At 41.5% G+C, this 21196-nt stretch overlaps 1 protein-coding gene across 1 annotated transcript in view; it reads left to right on the forward strand.

The window, feature by feature from the left end:
• The window catches only part of DPYS (dihydropyrimidinase), a 53115-nt gene that overhangs the window by 477 nt on the left and 31442 nt on the right, over positions 1–21196 (forward strand). The window contains exons 2-4 of the mRNA XM_073329354.1: positions 13310–13468; positions 16308–16487; positions 17773–17962. Coding sequence (XP_073185455.1) covers positions 13310–13468; positions 16308–16487; positions 17773–17962 — 529 coding nt within the window. The remainder of the gene's footprint in view (positions 1–13309; positions 13469–16307; positions 16488–17772; positions 17963–21196) is intronic.

Here is a 21196-nt window from a genome sequence, read left to right on the forward strand (position 1 = left end):
AGTTCTGTACTTGGGTTCTGTTTGCTTCACCTTTGCAAGCCAGGTAAATTACATGAGCAGCTCTAGTGTAGTGAGGTGTTTGTACATTAGAATTTATTGAAATTAGTGAATCAATTTAATTCCTTATGCAACGTGCTGATATCGTGCCCTGGAGACTGAAGTTCTCTGTCCCCAGAGCAGCTACAGCACTGCAGCTGCTCAGTATTCCTCACTCTGCCCTTCCAGTAAATTTGGCCCATCACCAGCCTCTATGGGAGTCAAACTGATGTCCCAGAACTGAGTCTGTATACCATTACCAGTCCCCTGAACCATCCAGTCCTCTAAAGGCAGAATTGCTGTTTGTAGAAAAGAGAAGAATTGCGTACCCTCATAAGGAGGACTGGGTTAAATTAAGTCTAGATTAAATTCTTATTTCATGTACCTTACATTGTAAAATATATCCAATAAGTTAAATTAAACTTTAGTTCTGTTATGTAGTGATGTCATGCAATAACCCTACAATTATGATTTAAGGCATTTTAGTATCCGTGATCACAGATTAGATTTACCTGATTTTTAAACACAGATCAGATTTTCATTTCTCGCCCACCTGTGTTTTCACCACAGATCAGAGTTAAAGTTGTTTGGGTATCTTAACAATGCATTTCCGTACTTTAACCTATTTGGGTTTCTTTTATGTTTAACCTTAACTCTGAATTTCAGAGTTTGTAATGTTTGTTTTTTAGGATAATTACAACGGTCTTGTAATGAGTGTTACCCTTAAGTTACCAGTATACACTGGACTTAATATTGAGAGTACAACATATTGTATAGGGATCCTTACACTGCATCTTTCATTATTAGTGTGCTTTTTCTTAACATGCACCAAGGCCATTTGCCATTGTTAAAATAGATGGATCTTAAATTTACTGCAAAGAGTTCAGTAAAGAATGATTTTTGTATCAAAGCAAAGCTATTTTCTAGCATAGTAAAATAACTTGTATGTCAAACGTGTCATGTTTCCTGTTTTAAGGTAGATTTATAACAGTTTTAAAAGACACTAAAATATTTAATCTCTATATTCATGAATATTTATTAAGGTTGACAACTGAAAGAGCATTTTAAACTTAATCATGGGTGTTTTGCAAAATCCAAGCTCTGTGATGGGTAGCTGGTAGATATGAGAGAATAATTAGCAGTGAATCTATTATATGAATTTCATACCTTTTATATTTGTAAGCTGTCTATGAGCTGATTACATCTTTCTCAAAAACAGTCATTATACAAATAATTTCCAAAAATAACTCTTGGTTTGTAAATTGTTCAATGAGCAGCTTTCTGTGTGTCCTGGGTATTAGAAATTGAAAATTCAAGTAGTTAGTTTTCCTGGGACATATGAATCTCCTGGCATGTTTCTGTTTCCTGATTGGACAAGCAAAACTCTTCAAATCAGGTTTATGGACTAAATATTCATGTTAATATATACAACATTCGCTATCTGTGAATATTCTCCAAAACATAAGGCTTACTGTTACCACAGACATTTCTGCCCATAAACTTGTTCACTAGAATATACTCTGAATGGGTGAAATTCTAGGTGTGAATAAAAATCTCAGGGTTGTGGTTCAGGCTTCATCTGTGGGAAACCTAGATGATGCTGGCTGGCAGAAGGAAACATTTTGAAGAGCTAGCAGAGACTATGACCTTGTTGCAGTTGAGGGCATCTGTCTTTTATTCATCAATGAGTCACCCAAACTTTGGTACCTGGTAGATTCAGCTCAACTTATGGATAACAACTAGAAGCAAAAACACCTTTACCAATCTGTGGATGGCTAAGTGATTATGCCTTTTCCTGTCAAATGAGGATCAGGTTATGGGGATAATTCTTCTTCCCCTCCTGATGCTGCCCTTGAAGTTCAATGGTTATATTATGCCACTGTTCACTTGCTCATAAAGCATGCCATAGATTTCTAGGTTTTAAGTCCAGAAGGGACTATGAGCTGATCTAGTCTGAGCTCCTGAATAGCAGTGGCCATAGAACTTCATCCCATTATCCCTTTATTGAGCCCAACTGTCATAAATATAAAGGGAAAGGTAACCACCTTTCTGTATACAGTGCTATAAAATCCCTCCTGGCCAGAGGCAAAATCCTTTCACCTGTAAAGGGTTAGGAAGGTAAGATAACTCTGCTGGCACCTGACCCAAAATGGCCAATGAGGGGACAAGATTCTTTCAGATATGGAGCGGGGGGAACAAAGGGTTTGGTCTGTCTGTGTGATGCTTTTGCCGGGAACAGATCAGGAATGCAGCCTCACAACTCCTGTTAAGTTAGTAAGTAATCTAGCTAGAAATGTGTTTAGATTTCCTTTTGTTTAATGGCTGGTAAAATAAGCTGTGCTGGATGAAATGTATATTCCTGTTTGTGTCTTTTTGTAACTTAAGGTTTTGCCTAGAGGGATTCTCTGTTTTTTTAATCTGATTACCCTGTAAGGTATTTACCATCCTGATTTTATAGAGGTGATTCTTTTACCTTTTCTTTAATTAAAATTCTTCTTTTAAGAACCTGATTGGTTTTTCTTTGTTCTTAAGATCCAAGGCTTTGGGTCTGTGTTCACCTGTACCAATTGGTGAGGATTCTTATCAAGCCTTCCCCAGGAAAGGGGGTATAGGGCTTGGGGGGGTATTTTGGGGAAAGACGTCTCCAAGTGGTCTCTTTCCCTGTTCTTTGTTTAAAATGCTTGGTGGTGACAAGATAAGGTTCAAGGACAACGCAAAGTTTGTATCTTGGGGAAGTTTTTAACCAAACCTGGTAAGAATAAGCTTAGGGGGTCTTTCATGCAGGTCCCCACATCTGTACCCTATAGTTCAGAGTGGGGAAGGAACCTTGACACCAGTAAACCTGCATTTGACTGCCTTCCAAAAAATCTTTATTTTAAGACTTCAAGGGATGGAGAATCCACCACTTGCCTTGCAAGTTTGTTCCAATGGTTAATCACCCTCAGTGTTAAAATACATAAATTTATGCCTTATTTCTCATAAGGATTTGTCCAGGTTTAACTTCCAAGTCTGTGGATCTTTTCATGCCTTTCCCTTTAGATTAAAGAGCCATTTAGTACCTGGTATTTTCTCCCTGTGTTTATGCACTGTGATCAAATCATATCTTGGTCCTTTTGATAAACTAAATAGATTGAGCCCCTTAAGTCTCACTGTCTGACTTTCTCTCCAGCCTCAGTCTTTTTTTGTTTTTTGCTCCTTACTGCATCCCCTCCAATTTTTCAACATTCTTTTCAAAAGTGTGAACACCAGAACTCTATGCAGCGTTCTAGTATCAGTCTCTGCCCTATGCAGAGGTAAAATCGTCTCTTTCCTCCTACTCACTATTCCCCTCTTTATACACCCTAGCACTGCATTAGCCCTTTTTGCCACAACATCGCAATAAGAATCATATAGAATCATAGAATATCAGGGTTGGAAGGGACCCCAAAAGGTCATCTAGTCCAACCCCCTGCTCGAAGCAGGACCAATTCCCAGTTAAATCATCCCAGCCAGGGCTTTGTCAAGCCTGACCTTAAAAACCTCCAAGGAAGGAGATTCCACCGCCCCCCCAGGTAACGCATTCCAGTGCTTCACCACCCTCCTAGTGAAAAAGTTTTTCCTAATATCCAATCTAAACCTCTCCCACTGCAACTTGAGACCATTACTCCTCGTTCTGTCATCTGCTACCATTGAGAACATTCTAGAGCCATCCTCTTTGGAACCCCCTTTCAGGTAGTTGAAAGCAGCTATCAAATCCCCCCTCATTCTTCTCTTCTGCAGGCTAAACAATCCCAGCTCCCTCAGCCTCTCCTCATAAGTCATGTGTTCTAGACCCCTAATCATTTTTGTTGCCCTTCGCTGGACTCTCTCCAATTTATCCACATCCTTCTTGTAGTGTGGGGCCCAAAACTGGACACAGTACTCCAGATGAGGCCTCACCAATGTCGAATAGGGGGGAACGATCACGTCCCTCGATCTGCTCGCTATGCCCCTACTTATACATCCCAAAATGCCATTGGCCTTCTTGGCAACAAGGGCACACTGCTGACTCATATCCAGCTTCTCGTCCACTGTCACCCCTAGGTCCTTTTCCACAGAATTAGCTTCTCGTCCATTGGATTCTTCCGTCCTAAGTGCAGGACCCTGCACTTATCCTTATTGAACCTCATCAGATTTCTTTTGGCCCAATCCTCCAATTTGTCTAGGTCCTTCTGTATCCTATCCCTCCCCTCCAGTGTATCTACCACTCCTCCCAGTTTAGTATCATCCGCAAATTTGCTGAGAGTGCAATCCACACCATCCTCCAGATCATTTATGAAGATATTGAACAAAACCGGCCCCAGGACCGACCCTTGGGGCACTCCACTTGATACCGGCTGCCAACTAGACATGGAGCCATTGATCACTACCCGTTGAGCCTGACAATTTAGCCAGCTTTCTACCCATCTTATAGTGCATTCATCCAGTCCATACTTCTTTAACTTGCTGACAAGAATACTGTGGGAGACCGTGTCAAAAGCTTTGCTAAAGTCAAGAAACAATACATCCACTGCTTTCCCTTCATCCACAGAACCAGTAATCTCATCATAAAAGGCGATTAGATTAGTCAGGCATGACCTTCCCTTGGTGAATCCATGCTGGCTGTTCCTGATTACTTTCCTCTCATGTAAGTGCTTCAGGATTGATTCTTTGAGGACCTGCTCCATGATTTTTCCAGGGACTGAGATGAGGCTGACTGGCCTGTAGTTCCCAGGATCCTCCTCCTTCCCTTTTTTAAAGATTGGCACTACATTAGCCTTTTTCCAGTCATCCAGGACTTCCCCGGTTCGCCACGAGTTTTCAAAGATAATGGCCAATGGCTCTGCAATCACAGCCGCCAGTTCCTTCAGCACTCTCGGAAGAGCTCCTGGTTCCATTTTTTATCCAATATGTTCCATAAATCCTTTCCAGAGTAAGTGCTTTCCAGGAGCTAGTCTCCCATTGTGCAGTCATGGACTGCATTCTTTGTTCCTAGATGTGACTTTTTTCTGAATGAGCCCAGCTTACCAAGAGAGCCATATCATTCTATATAACTGTCCTGTCCTCATCATTATTCACCACTCTCCCAAATTTTATCAGCCCTGATTTTATAGTTACCTCTTGTGGCAAGGTGATGACTCACTGGTGCGATGCCTCCTGCTGGTCATCTCGGGAATTAGCTCTTTCCAGCCCAGCGCGCCCTCTGCAGGCCAGTGTTTCACCTGCCGCTGGCCCTGGGTCCCTCCCAGACCCTGGTGCCCTTTACCCTGGGGTTCTGCCCCAGCAGTACTCCCACACTCTGGGTCTCCCCTCCCAGGGGAACCCCCAACCCTCTAAACCCACCTTGCCTCAGTGGCTACTGCCAGTCATTATCTAGCCCCCCGCTCACTGGGGCAGCCTGCAGTGTAATGGCCACTCATCACTGGCAAGGGGTTAGGACTTGCTTTCTTTGCCTATCCCCGGGCTGCATCTCTGCAGACCCAGTACCTTTTGGCCGTAAACAAGGCCTGCAGCCTGGGGGTTTACCAGGCTGGAGCTCTCCAGCTCCCTTTGCCCTTCCTCAGCACTGTTCCACTTCAGGTACCTTGCTCCCAGGCAGCTAGCTCTTCCCACTCCAGGGCTAGAGTGAGACTCTCTCAGCTCCTGGCCCTTAGCCCTCTTATAGGGCCAGCTATGGCCTGACTGAGCTGGCCACAGCTGTGGCTGTTTCCCCAATCAGCCTTGCCTTTCCAGGGCTGCTTTAACCCCTTCTGGGCCGGAGTGGGGTGACCACTCCACTACACCTCTAGATCATTGCCAAAAATATTGAATAGCATTGGGCCTAAAGTCAATCCCTGAAGAACCCATTAGAAATACCCCCATTCGATGATGATTCCCCGAAGACCATTACTTTTTGAGATCTGTCAGTAAGACAGTTCTTAATCCATTTAACATGAAATGTATTGATATTGGATAGTGATAATAACAAGAATACACCCACACAAGTACTCCACCAATGACACTAATGACCAGTCCCACATCCAAGTCATATAGTCACATAGTGGTGAAATACTGACAGCATGTGAACAGATGAAGTGCACAGGCTCAGGCAGCCAAGAGGGCTGAAGCACATTTGAAGCTATAAAGGCCAGACAAGCAGACAGCTGAGAGAGAGATCAGGAGTTCTGAGAGGGCCTGGAAGCAGCTGGGAAACACATTAAAATTCTTGTGTTAGTTGCTTATGCCCATATGCAGTAGATTGGATAAAAAGAACTGTCAGTCCTTGTGCCTCAGCATAATCTGATCACCAGCTGTATCAAGAAAAACTTTCCCCTATGTGGAATATGCACAGTTTGCCAGCTGCATAATAGATTTCATTTGGTTTTACTTCCTTTTAAGCATCTGGAATAGGCTACTCTTAGAAATGGGATGGTGGAACCCATGGATCTGTATTAGCTGCAGGAGACAGAACTGCTTGGTTGACTACCCAGAGAAGGGTTGAATCTTATGTGGGTTACACCTGAGTGAAACATATTTGTCTATCTTTTTGACATGATTATCTGTGACCAGAGAGTAGTCAAGAAGAGCCCTCATGTACTTAAGAGACCCTCCTTTTAAAGTGGACACAGAAATCTTTATAATGGTGATCCTGTTTACTTCTGCCTTGGTCACATTAGGAACATCAGATTTTCCATTCTGGATTAGACCTAATACCCATCTAATCCAGTGTAGGATCAGTGCTAGCCATTTAGTACATATCACTCTGTAGTTTCCCCAGTTTATCAACTGACAGAGCAGCCTTGAATTCCTAAATCTTAATCTTAAACTTAAATCAGAGAAATCATTATTTCCTGAGTGAATTAAATTGGGAAGCTCTGTTATGAAACTGTTATAATTGATCATTAGGAAAACTTTGGCAGCGGGAGTGGTATTGCGTTGTTTGTCCTAGGTAACTTGGAAAGGTTAATGCAAGTTGCCTAATTTTTCTAGGAAGTTTACTTTGGGCCTGAACTTTTCCTCTATTATTCATGTGAGCAAGTTTTGAAACAATGGGCCTTGTATGTAGCTACTTCATGTCTATAACTAATTCATGCAGAATAAACCAAACAAATTATTTATTTTGTAAATATAAATATTTCCCATGCAAAATGGAAAATAAAACTTGGCTCCAAACGTCTATTTAAATATACTACAATAGCCACCAGACTTTATTTCAGTGGAACAAACCTGTGTTGCAAAGAAACATGAAAACTATCCAGATGCATACAGTCTAGCAACTTCTCTGGACAAAGACATATAAAAGACGCGACACAGGTAACTCTGATTGTGAGGCTATAAACACATATACATCAAGAGGTTCTAAATTAAGAACAGAGTGCAAGTGTTTTATGTTGTCCCTGGAACCACTGAGTTGTGCATCTTTTAACCTGCGCAGGCTTGGATGAAGTTCTGATGAATCACAAGGTTTTAACATACATTGTATGCAGTATAGTTGTAGCTATGTCAGTCCCCGGATATTACCTCACCCACCTTGTCTCTCTAAGGTTTTAGGCTTCAAAACCGAGAACGAGGCAGGGTCCTGCAGAAATACCAGCGTTGTTATGGAACTTCAGGCCATGTTTAAAGCATGTGCACAAGCAGGCAGAGTGGAGAATGTAAATGCAACAACTGTGGCATTTTCTGAATGCCTCACATTGCAACCATGTGATTCTTTTGACATTGGTTTTGAATAGAATATATCATTTTACATATCTTATTTTGCATGTCTTTTTATAAGAGGTTCTCAACAGCGCTTAAATATTAATTGTCCTAGCCTCCCAGCAAGCTAGAGAAGTATTAGTATCTTCATTTATAGATAGGAAAACTGGGGCACAGAAATAAAGTGACTTGCCAATCATCCCCACATAGTACGTATGTGGCAGAGATGGAAATAGAACCAAGTGTCTTGACCCTGAACCATTGCTTAACTCCAGGATCAAATACAGCAATAATAAATGTTTGATTATACAACAACATTTAAATATTGCAGTAAATTGTTCAGCATTATATAAGGCTAAATTGCAATTGTTCATTTTAACATCCCAGCTTGGTTTAGTTGAGTCACTTTCCAATTGCATGCAAGCTGTCCCACTGAAAATTATTTTAAACCAAAACATTTTCAGATATTGAAAAAGGATCCTGTGCACACTTCATTTGAGTTTGAAAATATAAAATCAGACAACGGTACATCAGAATGGAAACTGCATGACTTGCCCTTATGGTATTTTTCTGAAAGAAAATTGCACATTGTGACTTTTCACTCCACTGAGCTTTCCTGATGTTAAATTTCAAGAATGAGCTGGGAAGTGGATTTTTATGAGACTGACATGACATCAAAATCCAATCATTGTGATTTGCTCACTTTTGCCATTTACTGTGCCTTGATCTTCCATAGGCACAGAGGGATTGAAAGGATGTGAAATTAATGCAGTGAAATCCTTGGAGAATTAAGTTACAAGAAACTAAGGCTACTTTACCCCTGAATGAGAGGATCCACACAAGGGTTAATACACTTTAACGCATATGCATTGACTTCACACCTCCAGTTTACATTTTTTCAAAGCTGATTCTAACAGTTTTTCAGAAATTACACAATTATTTAAACTTCTTTTCAAAATAATCTCCCTTTTAAGGGCTCATTCCTGTACATAGTATTCACATTCTGCTAGATTAACTTTTCAGCTGGTTTGCTCAAAAGTTTCCTAGGTCATGGGTTCTCAACCTGGGATCATGAACTTGAAGGGGTTGCAAAAAGGTCAGGGGAGGTCATGACTAGAGCGGAGTGACATTTTTCAAACAAATAGTTCATTTGCTGGAAAACGTATCTTTGGTCAACCCAAAAACGTGTGTGAATTTGACACTAATTTGCTGCATGTTTTTTGCCCCCAAAATAATTGTGGGGTAGAGTGGTTAGATTGGAGGTGGTTATGCCACCTACATAAAAATTTTAGCCCAGTGGTAACCACCAGGCTATAGAGTCATTTTCTTTCTCTCTGGCCCAAAGTATTTTATTCAAAGTGCAATAGCTCCAACAGGAGAGATTGAGCAACACACCCTAGAATATGCTATTGACTCGTCGTTAGGGCACTCGCCTAGGAGAGGAGAGACTCGGGTTTAAGTTCTTGCTCCAGAGAAGGGATTTGAATTAATGTCTCTCACATCACAGGTGAGTTCCCTAGTCCCCGCTAAAGGTCATAAGGGGATTCTTTTGGAATCTAGCCCTTCATTTCCTTTGCTGTTATTTAAAAAAATGCCCAACAATTAAACAAAACATTTCAGGTCAAACAAAATGTTTTTCTTTGTTTACCCAAAATGAATTTTTTTCAACTTGTTTGAGACTGAAAATTTCAAAACATTGTGATTTTGGTCCTGGTCAACCCAAATTTATTTTAGGGTTTTTGGAACTCTCAGGAAACTGAAACATCTGTTACTTGCACAGCTCTAGTCATGATCATCTTCCCTTTCTTTATGTTTAGATGGAATGGAAAGATCCCACATGTATGATAGAGGTTTATAAAATCACAAATGGTGTGATAAAAGTAAATAGTGAAGTGATATTTCCCTTTCACATAATACAAAAACCAGGGTTCACCTTATGAAAATAAGAGGCAGCAGGTTTAATACAAACAAAGGGGAAGTACTTTTTTTACACAGTGCACAACTAACCTGTGGAACTCAGTGCTATGGGATGATGTGATGGCCAAAGGTATAACTGGATTAAAAAAAGAACTGGATAAATTCATGGATGATATGTCCATCAATAGCTGTTAGCCAATGTTGACCACTGGCCTTGTTTCCTGCAAGTTTCAAAGTCTGCTGTAAGTAGAAGATATTATAAGGGTATAATATTAACCGGTATGCATTACTTGCTAGTTTGGAACATACATAAGTAACTGGGTTACCTAGCTTAAGGGCCTGCTATATTAGTTTGAGGCCTTGTAAGAGTAGTTATACTAAGGGCTGAGCCTGGTTGAGGTGCACGAGGGGATGCAAGCTCTGGGAAGCAGTTTGGGTGCTGGAGGGGGCTCAGGCTGAGGGTGGGGGTTGGGGCGTGGGAGGGGGTGGGGGGTGCAGTCTCCAGGACGAGGCTCAGAGCTAGGACAGGGGATTGGGGTGAGGGAGCATGTGTGGGCTCTGGGAGGGTGTTTGGATGCAGGAGGGGGCTCAGGGCTCGGGCAGGAGGCTGGGGTGTGGAAGAGGGTGAGGGGTGCAAGCTCTGGCCAGGCGGTGCTTACCTTGGGTGGCTCCCAGTCGGTAATGCAGCAGGGTGAAGGCAGGCTCCCTGCCTGCCCTCGCCACTCCCAGAAGTGGCCGACATGTCTCTGCAGTCCTGGGGGCTCCGCATGGTGCCCCTGCCTGCATGCACTGCCCGCACAGCTCCCATTGGCCGCAGTTCCTGGCCAGTGGGAGCTGCAGAGTCGGCTCTCTGGGCGCAGGCAGTGGAGACCCCTGCTCCCCTCCAGGGACCTCTAGTAACCAGGCAGTTAGATCATATTTACACATAAGAATTAAGAAATATGTGGTCCTATAGAGAAAGAGACATAGAATCCTTTGTAAGAGAAACTTCTGTGTAGCCCAATTTGGGGAAGAACCTATGTTAATGGATAAAATATAAGTGTGATCATCAATAAACAGTAAGGCACTGTGAAATATACAGTGACTTAATTTGCCAGGGCTACACCAAGATGGTCAGGGATGGAACCCTATGCTTGGGGTGACCCTAAACCTCTATCAGAAGCTGGGAGTGGAAGACAGGTGGATAATTGCCCTGTTCTGTACACTCACCCTAAAGCTCTGGTACGGGCCACTGTTGGAGACAGGATACTTGGCAAGATGGACTTTTTTTTTTTTTTTTTTTGCTTCTGTTGTATCATGGGATCATAGTACGGACAACATAAAAAACTGCTGCCCTAAGGCATCATTAAGCACATACTTTAGCAAGAAGGATCACAGGGCCACATTTATATCAGAATCATTGTGAAATGTGAGTAAATGATTAGCTAGGGGATTGAATTGTGTCCTTCTGGTTTCATAAATAAAAGCTTTGCATATCTGTAGATGCAGATGTCAAGGAAAAAAAGATTGGCAGACAGACTAAGGAGGTGGAAATACCTATTTTTTAAAAGTGCTCACCAACAAGGTTTTATTGTATTTTGTGTTATGAGAGATGGGCTGTTTTGTTTCAAAATAAAATTCACTATAAAGTGAATGCAAATGTTTGTGAAAAGTTGCACTGACATTGACAAAAGTGATTTGCAAAACCCAAACCAATTGAACGTTCAAAAGTCTCCTGACTGCTCTGTTAAGAGCCTTGTTTTGAAATCCACAAAGAGAAACAGAAAAGCTGTTGTGGCAAAAATTTCTCCAATTCTGGCATCCAGATAGTGGTAGGTAGAATATTAAATTGTTTTGGAAAACAAAGAAGGGACTGTGAGGTTGAAAGAAATAGCTCTACGGTAAATTCTGGTGGCTTCAGCAAACAGGTTTAGGAAAGGAGAAGACGCAGAAACAGGCTGACTGAGATGGAAATAGAAAAAGAGTATTGCAATGTTAATGTGAACCCCAGTGTATTTTGATCTGACCTGGGCTTAACAGCTATGCAAAGGGATACTATACAGAGGAGGAGAGCTTCTGGCTGATCAAACTAAATAATAAGAGCATTGACAGGCTGGAGCAGATTGGTGCTTTATTTAGTCCAGTATCCTATTTCTCACAGTGACCTACTACAAGATGCTTCAAAGAAAACTGCAAGAAACCCCACATGAATAATTAATGAATAATCCTCCCTAGAAGGCAAGTTCCTTCCTAACTCCATGCAGATAGTGGTTGATTTATGTCTGAAGTATGAGTGTTTGTGTCCCCACCAAAAAAAGATTTTTTTTCCATGTAAAAAAGATATTTCCATGTAACTATCTAATCTTTCTGGAATACAGCCATGCTTTTGCAGTTGCTATCTTGCGGCAATGAGTTCCAGAGGTTAAATGTGGGCTGTTTAAAAATGTGTTTACTGAATCAATCCTAAATTAGTTGTCAGTGAATGTTTCCTTATTTGTGCACTATGTATGAAAGAGGATGAATAAGAGTACCTGATTTGTTTTCCCTGCACCTCATGTCCCCTCTTAGTCTTTCCCTATCTAAAATAAATGGTCCCAGTCTTTTCAATCATTTTGTATTTTTGCCTTTCCTAATTATTTTTGTTGCCTCTCTCTGAATCCCTTCTATTTCTGCTACCTTTTTTAGATAGGGTGACCAAAACTGAACCTAGTATTCCAGGTGGGGCTGTTCCACTGATTTATACAAAAAGCATTATAATTACTGTTTTAAATGGAGGTTTCCATTCAATTGTCCACATTGAGATGGAAGTCTTTTACTGAGTGTTACAGTTAAGGAAGAACCCAGCAATGTGTTTCTTCCAGCCTGTATTACTCTACATTCCTCAACACTGAATTTAATTTGCCATTGTGAAGCCCATCACTTACCTTTTATTAGGTCTTTCTGAGGTCTCTCATAGTCCTCTCTAGTCATGACTTACCTAGCTAACTTTGCGTCATCTGTGAGTTTTGCCACTTCCCCGGGTTATCCCCTTTTTCAATTGAAAAATGCATTTAAAAATACGTTTAAAGTAATTTTGGTGTCCCACAGGACTCAGGTTTTTAAACTGATGCTGTTCTGTATTGGAGGTACAATAATTCAAAGGCATCCTTTCTGTATCCCTTGTTGTTCTGCTGATATTTGGATTTATTTTGCCAACTCATCAGACCCTGGAAAAACATATCCACTTTGATTTATGTGTTTCTGGCACTCTTCTCCCTGTTTCATGTACCAGCTGGTTACAGACGTTCAATGATGCAGGAATGCTGCAGACTCTCAAACCTTTAGTGCAGTGTGGGGCCTGTGTAACGATCTAATTTGTTTAGTCTTAGTTTCCTGTGTTTCTTCTGAATGCCTGGTTGGGACCTCAGTCCTCAGCCCTACTTCATTACTTGGCCCTTTACATGTGTGACACACCTAAGCAGAAAATTAACGTCCTATTTGATGGAAACCAAATAGGTCTCTGCACGATCACACTCTAAACTCAGATTTCATATAAGATGAGTCTTAAATTGCATATAGATTTTCAATGCATGGACAAAGGTGGGCATAGAGAGGAAAATTTGATTTTGAAGATATACAAGATGTATCAACATTATGGAGAAGGAGGAGTGAGAAGAACCTTTCTTCACTGATGGCTAAATAACTGCAACTCCTGTGGTTTCAGGCTGCTCTAGCAGGAGGCACTACTATGATCATCGACTTTGCAATTCCTCAGAAAGGCTGTTCCCTTGTTGAAGCCTATGACACATGGAGGAACTGGGCAGATCCTAAAGTCTGCTGTGATTATGCACTGCATGTGGCAGTTACATGGTGGAGCAGCAAGGTAGATACAATAGTGTGTTAACGCTATATTGATTTCTGAATGTTAAGTTGAATTATTCATGACTAGATTTCAGATGTAAAGTGTAACTTGCTAACATAAGTAAAATGTATAAATACTTACCTGTGTTTGCAAAGGCCTTCAGTAGTATTGCCTTGGTCTGTGAGAGATCTCCAGGAAAACCCCATTCATTCTTGTGTATACTGGGCCTTACCAAGAGAAGTGCTAAGACCCTGATGATCACCTAAAATTTCCATTGATTTCAACGGGACTTTCAGGAATTTTGCATTTCTTAGAACGAGACCCATTCTTTGGGATCATATAGAATATGAGGTGCTATATTAATAATGGTATGATACTAATATTAAATACCAGAATATGGTTCTTCTAGTTCCAATTTTTAACTCCTCAAATTACACACTGAGACCTTAGTCCTGTAACATCCCAGGCATGGGATTCTGTGCACTGAGCACTTAATGCATTGGTCACAACTTTGTAATTGTATAAAAGGTATAAAATAAATTAGCCAGTAAAACTTAATGCATGAGCCTTAGAAGCTCAGCCTTAGGACCGTAGAAATACATTGAAAATACCATTGATGCTGGCTAAGTGTAAATTAGTGAACTGCCCTGGTTTTATATTTATAATTCCATTCATTTTGTTCTGTAGTCTTGGGCTGCACAAATACATTTAATTTATCAAGAAAAATGGAAGTCCCTACATTTTTCAAACAGAAAGGGAAAGCTAGGCAAACCAGATGAAGACAAGTACATATGTCATGCCCTTTTGATATGCCACCAGCTCCTCATGCTCTAGCAGCTACTGCATCTAATTCTAATTTAATGCAACAGAAAACTTAAATTCTTGAGAATTCCTTTACCAGATCCTAGAGTTTAGAGAAAGCAGACCTATTAGTTTGTCATCTCCACTGCCGCCCGTCCCACCATACTTATATGAATATAGCAAGTGTGCTAAATGTTTGACATCTCTGATCTCAGAGCGAATGTTCTAATATTTTTATCCAGCTAAGAAGTCTTTCTTGGGTTTAATGGGTCCCATAGGTTCCCTGGAATAGACCCACCCAGATGTTAGAGATCATAGTTAATGATTATTTAATAATAATCCTCAGAGGATTGCAAAGCACCATGCAAACTAACAATCAGAAGTATTGTATTATCTTAATTTTATTGAGCAGTTAATGCTCCAACCCCGCAACTGGTTACATGTGGGCAAATCCCTGCACCTATGCAGAACCCCGTGGTTCCCCCCATGCAGAGTCAATTGCAGGCTCAGGGTCTAAATGACTTGTCCAAGGTCCCAGGAAGTCTGTGTCAGTTCTGATAATAGAACCCAGGTGTCTGGAGGTTCAGCACTGTTCCTTATCTATGACACTGCCTTACATCACTATATGAAAACCATTTTAGTGGGTGACCAAGACCAAGCAAAGTGATACTGTCATGTGTCTCCTCCTAATAACACAGATTGCAATTTATCAGGCATATTCAGGTCCGTGGGGAAGGAAAGGCTTCCCAGACTGGCATATACCCTGGAATAATGGAGAGGGGGGCAAGAGGGGCTTCCCAGATGGGCACATATGTGGATATTGGCGAGAGGGGTTTCCCAGATGGGGCATATTCCCTCCCTCTCTCCCCTCCAGTTCCAGGGTCTCTTCCAAATTCTGTAATTTAGCTGTTTTCAACCTAAATATAAATTGACATTTCAGCTATCTGCAAAACACACAGGGACTGGGTCTGGAAATCCTCACTTGGTTGCCCTCACTCTCCCAAGTTCCCTGGTGGCCTAGCAGCTATGACAGGCTTATGCCTTTAAACCAGTACATTTAACAGACCACACTACATGGGGGGTCATTCTTCCTATTTGCTTCTGTCTTGTGTCAGTCCAGAATCTGCTAACTTCCCAAGCTGCCTGGAAAGAAGTTACCTGTAAATCCCAACAGTAAAATTCAACCTGCCCGCAAAACAAATTAAAAAAAGCAAGCTGAAGTTTTTAAAGCACCAGCCTGTGAGAATCCCTTGGTTACCATGGAGAGGGTTGGGGGCTTAGAAGATGCCTCTGGATCCAGTTAGTACTTAGGGCAGGGAACACAGGGGTATGAAACGTGAATCCCTTGCGGCTCCGGGATATACTGTTAGTGATCAGGACTTTTGGTTCTACCGAGCCCAGAGATCCCATGACCTGGGATCCATGCAAGAGACAAAGGAGGCTTCCATGTAGATAATGATTCAAGAATTGGAACAAAATATCCCAAATGACTGAATATTACATAGCCCCCAGGTCACATCCCTAAAGAGCAGAAACCTTTTCCTTGTCAGTCATTCCAGATTTGTCCTTACTCTTTGAGTGCCAGAGATTAATTCCCAGCAGGGACAAAGCAGGTTTAGCATCTAGTCTGAAAGATATAAACTCCCGGATCAAAACTTGCTCAGACCTACACTCTGACCTTTTGCGAGAGAGAAATTGAATACTAATTAGCATACGGTGCAGAGCTCTTTCTACAAATTCCAGGCTCTTTGCACCACTTTCTTTGGTAAAAAGTCCAGTCTTTGAAAATCCTTTGTGTATTGGACATCTGTATGTGTGTATATGTAGTTTGTGAAGCACTTTGCTATAAAAGGAGCTATGTAAATTGGTCTGAAATATTTTACTTTCCATGCTTGCTTGGTCTGAGTAAATTTTTTCTTGATGGGCAAGTAAAATATCATTGGGTTGTTCATTATCCTGATCTCCTCATGGCAGTTTAGCAAGGCTGATAGAAGGGGAAAAGATAATTATATTTTTCATAGCTGCATTGTGGGAATTGTTGACGCTGTTTTTCTTTCAGGTTAAGGAAGAAATGAGAATTCTTGCTGAAGACAAAGGGGTCAACTCCTTCAAGATGTTTATGGCTTATAAAGATCTGTATATGGTTGGAGACAGTGAACTGTATGCAGCTTTTTCCCAGTGTAAGCACATTGGAGCCATTGCTCAGGTGCATGCAGAGAATGGGGATTTGATTGCAGAGGTAGGTGTTGGATGCAATGATTTAAAATTTGGAAGTGAAAAGTACTGACATGTCCCCCATTCCCACACTACCTGGCTGCCTTATGTCTTTACAGTTATGTAGGAAGTGCTATTATCCCCATTTTACTTATGGGGAATTGAGGTTAAGTGACTTGCTAGAAGTCTCTGTGGTAGATCAGGGAATTAAAGCCAAGTGTTCTGAATGCTACGCTAGTGTCCTAACCAGTGGGCCCATTTGATTTTGGATAGGTGCTTGATGATGCCAAGTAGCCTACATAGTGCAAAGTAATCATCAAATTCTTTTTAGGGCCTGACCCAGACACCTTTGAAATCAACAGGAGTCTTTCTATTGACTTTGGTGAGCTTTAAACCAGGCCCTTAATGTTTCTGAATTTCTTTTAAGCATGTCAGATAAACCACTGTGCATGAACATGAAGGCTAATGTTGTGTTTGTTTATTGTATATGTAGTTTAGCTCCCTTAAGTAGTTAGTGGGTTGTGCTTATATGCATAAAGTGAAAAGCGCTGAGTAGGGCCAGGAATATGTGATAGGGTGAGAAATGATCCTTCTATAATGAGAGTATTACCACACAGCTGCCAAGAAGAGTGAGCACAGAAGAGCAGGAGTGAGGTCAGTGGGAGGAACACATGGCTAAGTGCTTCAGTGGCATGATGAGGCTAGGACTTAACTCCAGGTTTTCAGAGTTTCTTCAACTATTCTAGCCAAAGATACTTCAATAGACTCCCGAGTCCCTCAATAGGGAATGCATTTGTCACTAAACTACAAACCAGTGAGTGTTTAAGCTCTTGTAACACAATGACAATTATAATACTTTGTGCTCACCTAGACCCTTTTCATCCCTAGACCCCAAAGTACTTTACACAGGTAGTTAGGTATCTTTATAATGTGGGTAAGTATCTGTACTACTGATTGGTCCACTCAGGCATATAGATGTTCAGGGTGGGCTTTTCAAAAGCAGCTAAGCATCTTTGAAAGCCAGTGGCACTTGTGCTCCTAAGTCACTTAGGCATTTTTTAAATTGCACTCCTAAATATCGGAGTCTGACCTTTGACTTCAATGGGAGCAGAAGTAGGCCAGTGCTGAGTGCTCTTGAAAATCCCATCCTAAGTGAATTGCCCAGTGTCACGCAGGAAGTCGGTTGCAGCATCTGGATTAGAACCCAGATCAGCTGACAGCTCAGTTGGCCAAACCACTGCTGCACTTATATAATTAATGCTGCTAATTAAAGCAACACTAACATATATGCATTCTTGTGTGGTCTGTAGGGTGCAAAGAAGATGTTAGCACTGGGGATAACTGGCCCTGAGGGACATGAACTGAGTCGTCCTGAAGAGGTGGAAGCAGAAGCGACACTGAGAGCAATCACCATAGCAAACTTGGTGAACTGCCCTCTTTATGTAGTTCATGTAATGAGCAAATCTGCAGCAAAGGTGATAGCTAATGCACGAAGAGAAGGTAACTGTCCTATGGCACGTTCATGCTTGGTCCAGAGCATGAGAGTAATGGTCATGCTTGTTGAAGGATGGTCGCAGGAAGGTGTCTTAGCTGGCTCCTCAGTTGGGGTTTCTGTCAGGGGCTGAGGGTGAGGATGATAGTTGGGAGGGTGGGTAAGGGCATTTTAAACTGCTGCTGGAAGGGAGAGAAAGACAGTGGCTCCGAGCAGTGTATAGAGGTTGAGTGTACTTGTCCTCTGTGTGTTAAACATACGCGGCTGGTTACTGCTATGTCATGGCACAGAGATATAAAAATACTGTGACTTTCTGAGTCAGCTGCTGCTTTAATAAAAATAAAATAGTTTGTTTAATTGCAAGAGGAAAATCTCTCTTTAATTTTCACTATCTACTTGGTATATGAGGAATTCCAATAGCAGGAAACAGGAGCATTTGAGGGTAGCCTGGACATTAACTTCATGCTGCCCTTGTGTACAAAAGCTTTAGTCTGGCCCTTGCACTGATGCTCTGAATTATTACTGCACTTGGTTTTTAATCAAGTTGTGGGATGTCACATACATGCTGGCGAACGCCAGTGTTTGAAAAAGTGCTCACTAATTTTGGGTGCCCAACTTGAGGCACCACATGCCAGGTGAGTGCTCTCCCCACTGGGCTAAAGTGTGTGTGTGGGGGGGGGGGCACTGTCTCCCCTGTCATTTTCTTCACTTTTAAACAAAGTTCAAAAAATGACTCAAACCAAAACATGTCAGTCAACAGGATGTGAAACTTTTCCAACCTTTTGGATTCACCAAAAATTTTGAAGGATTTTGGTTTTAGTTTGACCTGAATTAAATTATTTTCCAGATTTTCTGACCTGCCAGCAAACTGAAAAATCAGCTGTTCACACAGCTCTAACCATGATGGAAGGGGCCCAAATCTTTATGGATTACTAGCCTTTTCAGATCCCACTTGGCTTCCCTCTTGATCCAACTTGATCCATGTATGCCTCAGTTTCCCTGCCTATACATTTTGGCTACCAGCCTACCTTATAGGCTTGATTAATTTCTTTAAAGTGTTTTGAGATAGTGGATGAAGGTTCCATAGAAGTGCACAGTAATATTGTTACAAATAGGATTAAAGTAATGTTTACCCACATCCTGTTTTGAAGTATAGACATACTGGAGATAGCCAATGTATTATGGTATTCTAATAAGATTCTGTCTTATTGATTCAAATATGTAAAGGAATCTTTTACCTGTATCTTATTTAGCAGCAAAGATTATCAATACTGTGCTAAACTAGATTTGTCCACTAGGTGACACTCCTGGTAGTAATGTGGAATCTAACTTGCTGTATGCCTTTGCAAATTCATTCAGTCAAGTGGTGTCAGAATCAAATATAAGAAACTGCAAAATCAGTCAAAATATCCATCTGAAAGCAGAAATTTTGACAAGCAAATGTAAAGGCCTGATGACAGGAAACGCTGTGTCAGTACAGAAGTCTGTAATGCTGGCAAAACCTATAACACTTATAAAGTCTCCTTCATGTTATATGTATGTCCTGGAGTCCATGTAGGATTACTGGTGACTAGGCACAAAGAACAAACTGATTGCATTCTGCTCCCTGCTACCCTGAAGAAATCTGGAATTACTTCATTCAGTTGCTCCAGGCTTACATGAGAGAAATGAGGTCTGGTCTACACTTAAAAAGTTTTACAGGAAAAACTTTTACTTCAGTTGGACATGTAGGTTTTTTGACTGAAATAGTTTGTACCAGTAAAAGCCCCAGTGTGGGTAGTGGTATAAAGGTGACTGGTATAGCTTATTCCGCTTCCCCTACAGAATAGCTATACCAATATACAGTAAGTACTTTGTTTCTGGTATAACTGTGTCCATGTTTTATGGGGGTGGGGGGAGAACCACAAGAGTTAAAGCACAAACCTTTCTAGTGTAGATAGGGCCTGAGAGTGGATTTTGACCAATTAAAAAATCCAGCCCCCTGAATTTTTCAAAGATTGATCCAAAAACAACATACCAAAATTGGCCAAATTATAAACAGAATGTCACTGTAGAATAAGAAGATTGCTGGACTAAACATACAGAACAAAGCCCTTAAAGACCACCCCAGCTAAGGCTCAGTTGACAGGTCAGATTAGGCTCTGAATTGCAGATGTGTGAATCAAACTTCTGAAAATGGGACTTAGGCTGTCACTTACATGCTTCTGAAAATTTTATCCCAATAAACAACGTGCAAGGATCAAATCTTCAAGTGTGACATGATTTCAGCTGATGGGTCTCAAGATTTTGCCTCTCCTTGAACTGCAGAGAGATTTGACAATAAATCTGAAGCAGGTAGTGAGCTTAGGGATAGACCAGTTCGTGGGGAAGCAGCCAGTGCCGGCTCAGCTAAATGTTTAGTGAAGAGACAACTAAAAACCTATTTTCAAAGAGACCTGACTCCAGAGTACAGCGAAAGCAGTCAAAAAGACCGGAAGGGGCTTGCTTCCTGCTTAGTATTTTTATTAAATACAAGAAAATGTGACAAAATGCAATGGTATTATGGGTCTAATCTGTCACGGCACTACCCAGTATAGTGTCTTTAGGCACAAGCAGGTTGAATTACTAGAGCCTTCCCTCAGAATGTCCTTGCTTGTTGGTTTAAGGCAGTTTCTAATATTATTTTACCACTAAATCCAATGAGTCATGGTCAGAATGAAATGCAAGAAATAGTAAAATCAGCAAAAATGTCCGAATTTAACCTGGCAAAGTTGCAGCATGCTAGACTCAAGGCCATTACTGAAAATGAATCTGCAGGTTTATGCTCTTTGCCACTCATGGGAGCGCCTCAGGTTATGTTCTGATTGCAGAAACTTCATCATGAGTGATGATACATGAGCCAGAAAGAACCAGCTTGACTCATGCATCCCAGAGGGTGCTGGGCTAAGAACTGAAAACATCTATGCACTTGTAAACACTGAAACTCAGATATGGAACTATTGGCAGACAATCACGGAACCCCCCAGTGCCATTTTTGCAGGCTTTTTTCCACAGTATTTCACGGTGAAGTTCACTCTAGGAGGAATTCCTTCCTCTGCTGCTGAGCCAGCCCCAGCAAGAGAGAATTCCCCCAGCACAGGCATTGCATAAGCACTGCCGCCACAAGACCCAGGGTAGGTGGCATGGGGAGCGTGGGAGAGGAGTGTTGCAGGTTGAAGGTGTAGGTGGAACTGCCTCCCACAGGCAGCTGAAGACAGGCTGCT

This window comes from Lepidochelys kempii, chromosome 2 (assembly GCF_965140265.1).
Source record: "Lepidochelys kempii isolate rLepKem1 chromosome 2, rLepKem1.hap2, whole genome shotgun sequence".
Lineage (NCBI taxonomy): Eukaryota > Metazoa > Chordata > Testudines > Cheloniidae > Lepidochelys > Lepidochelys kempii.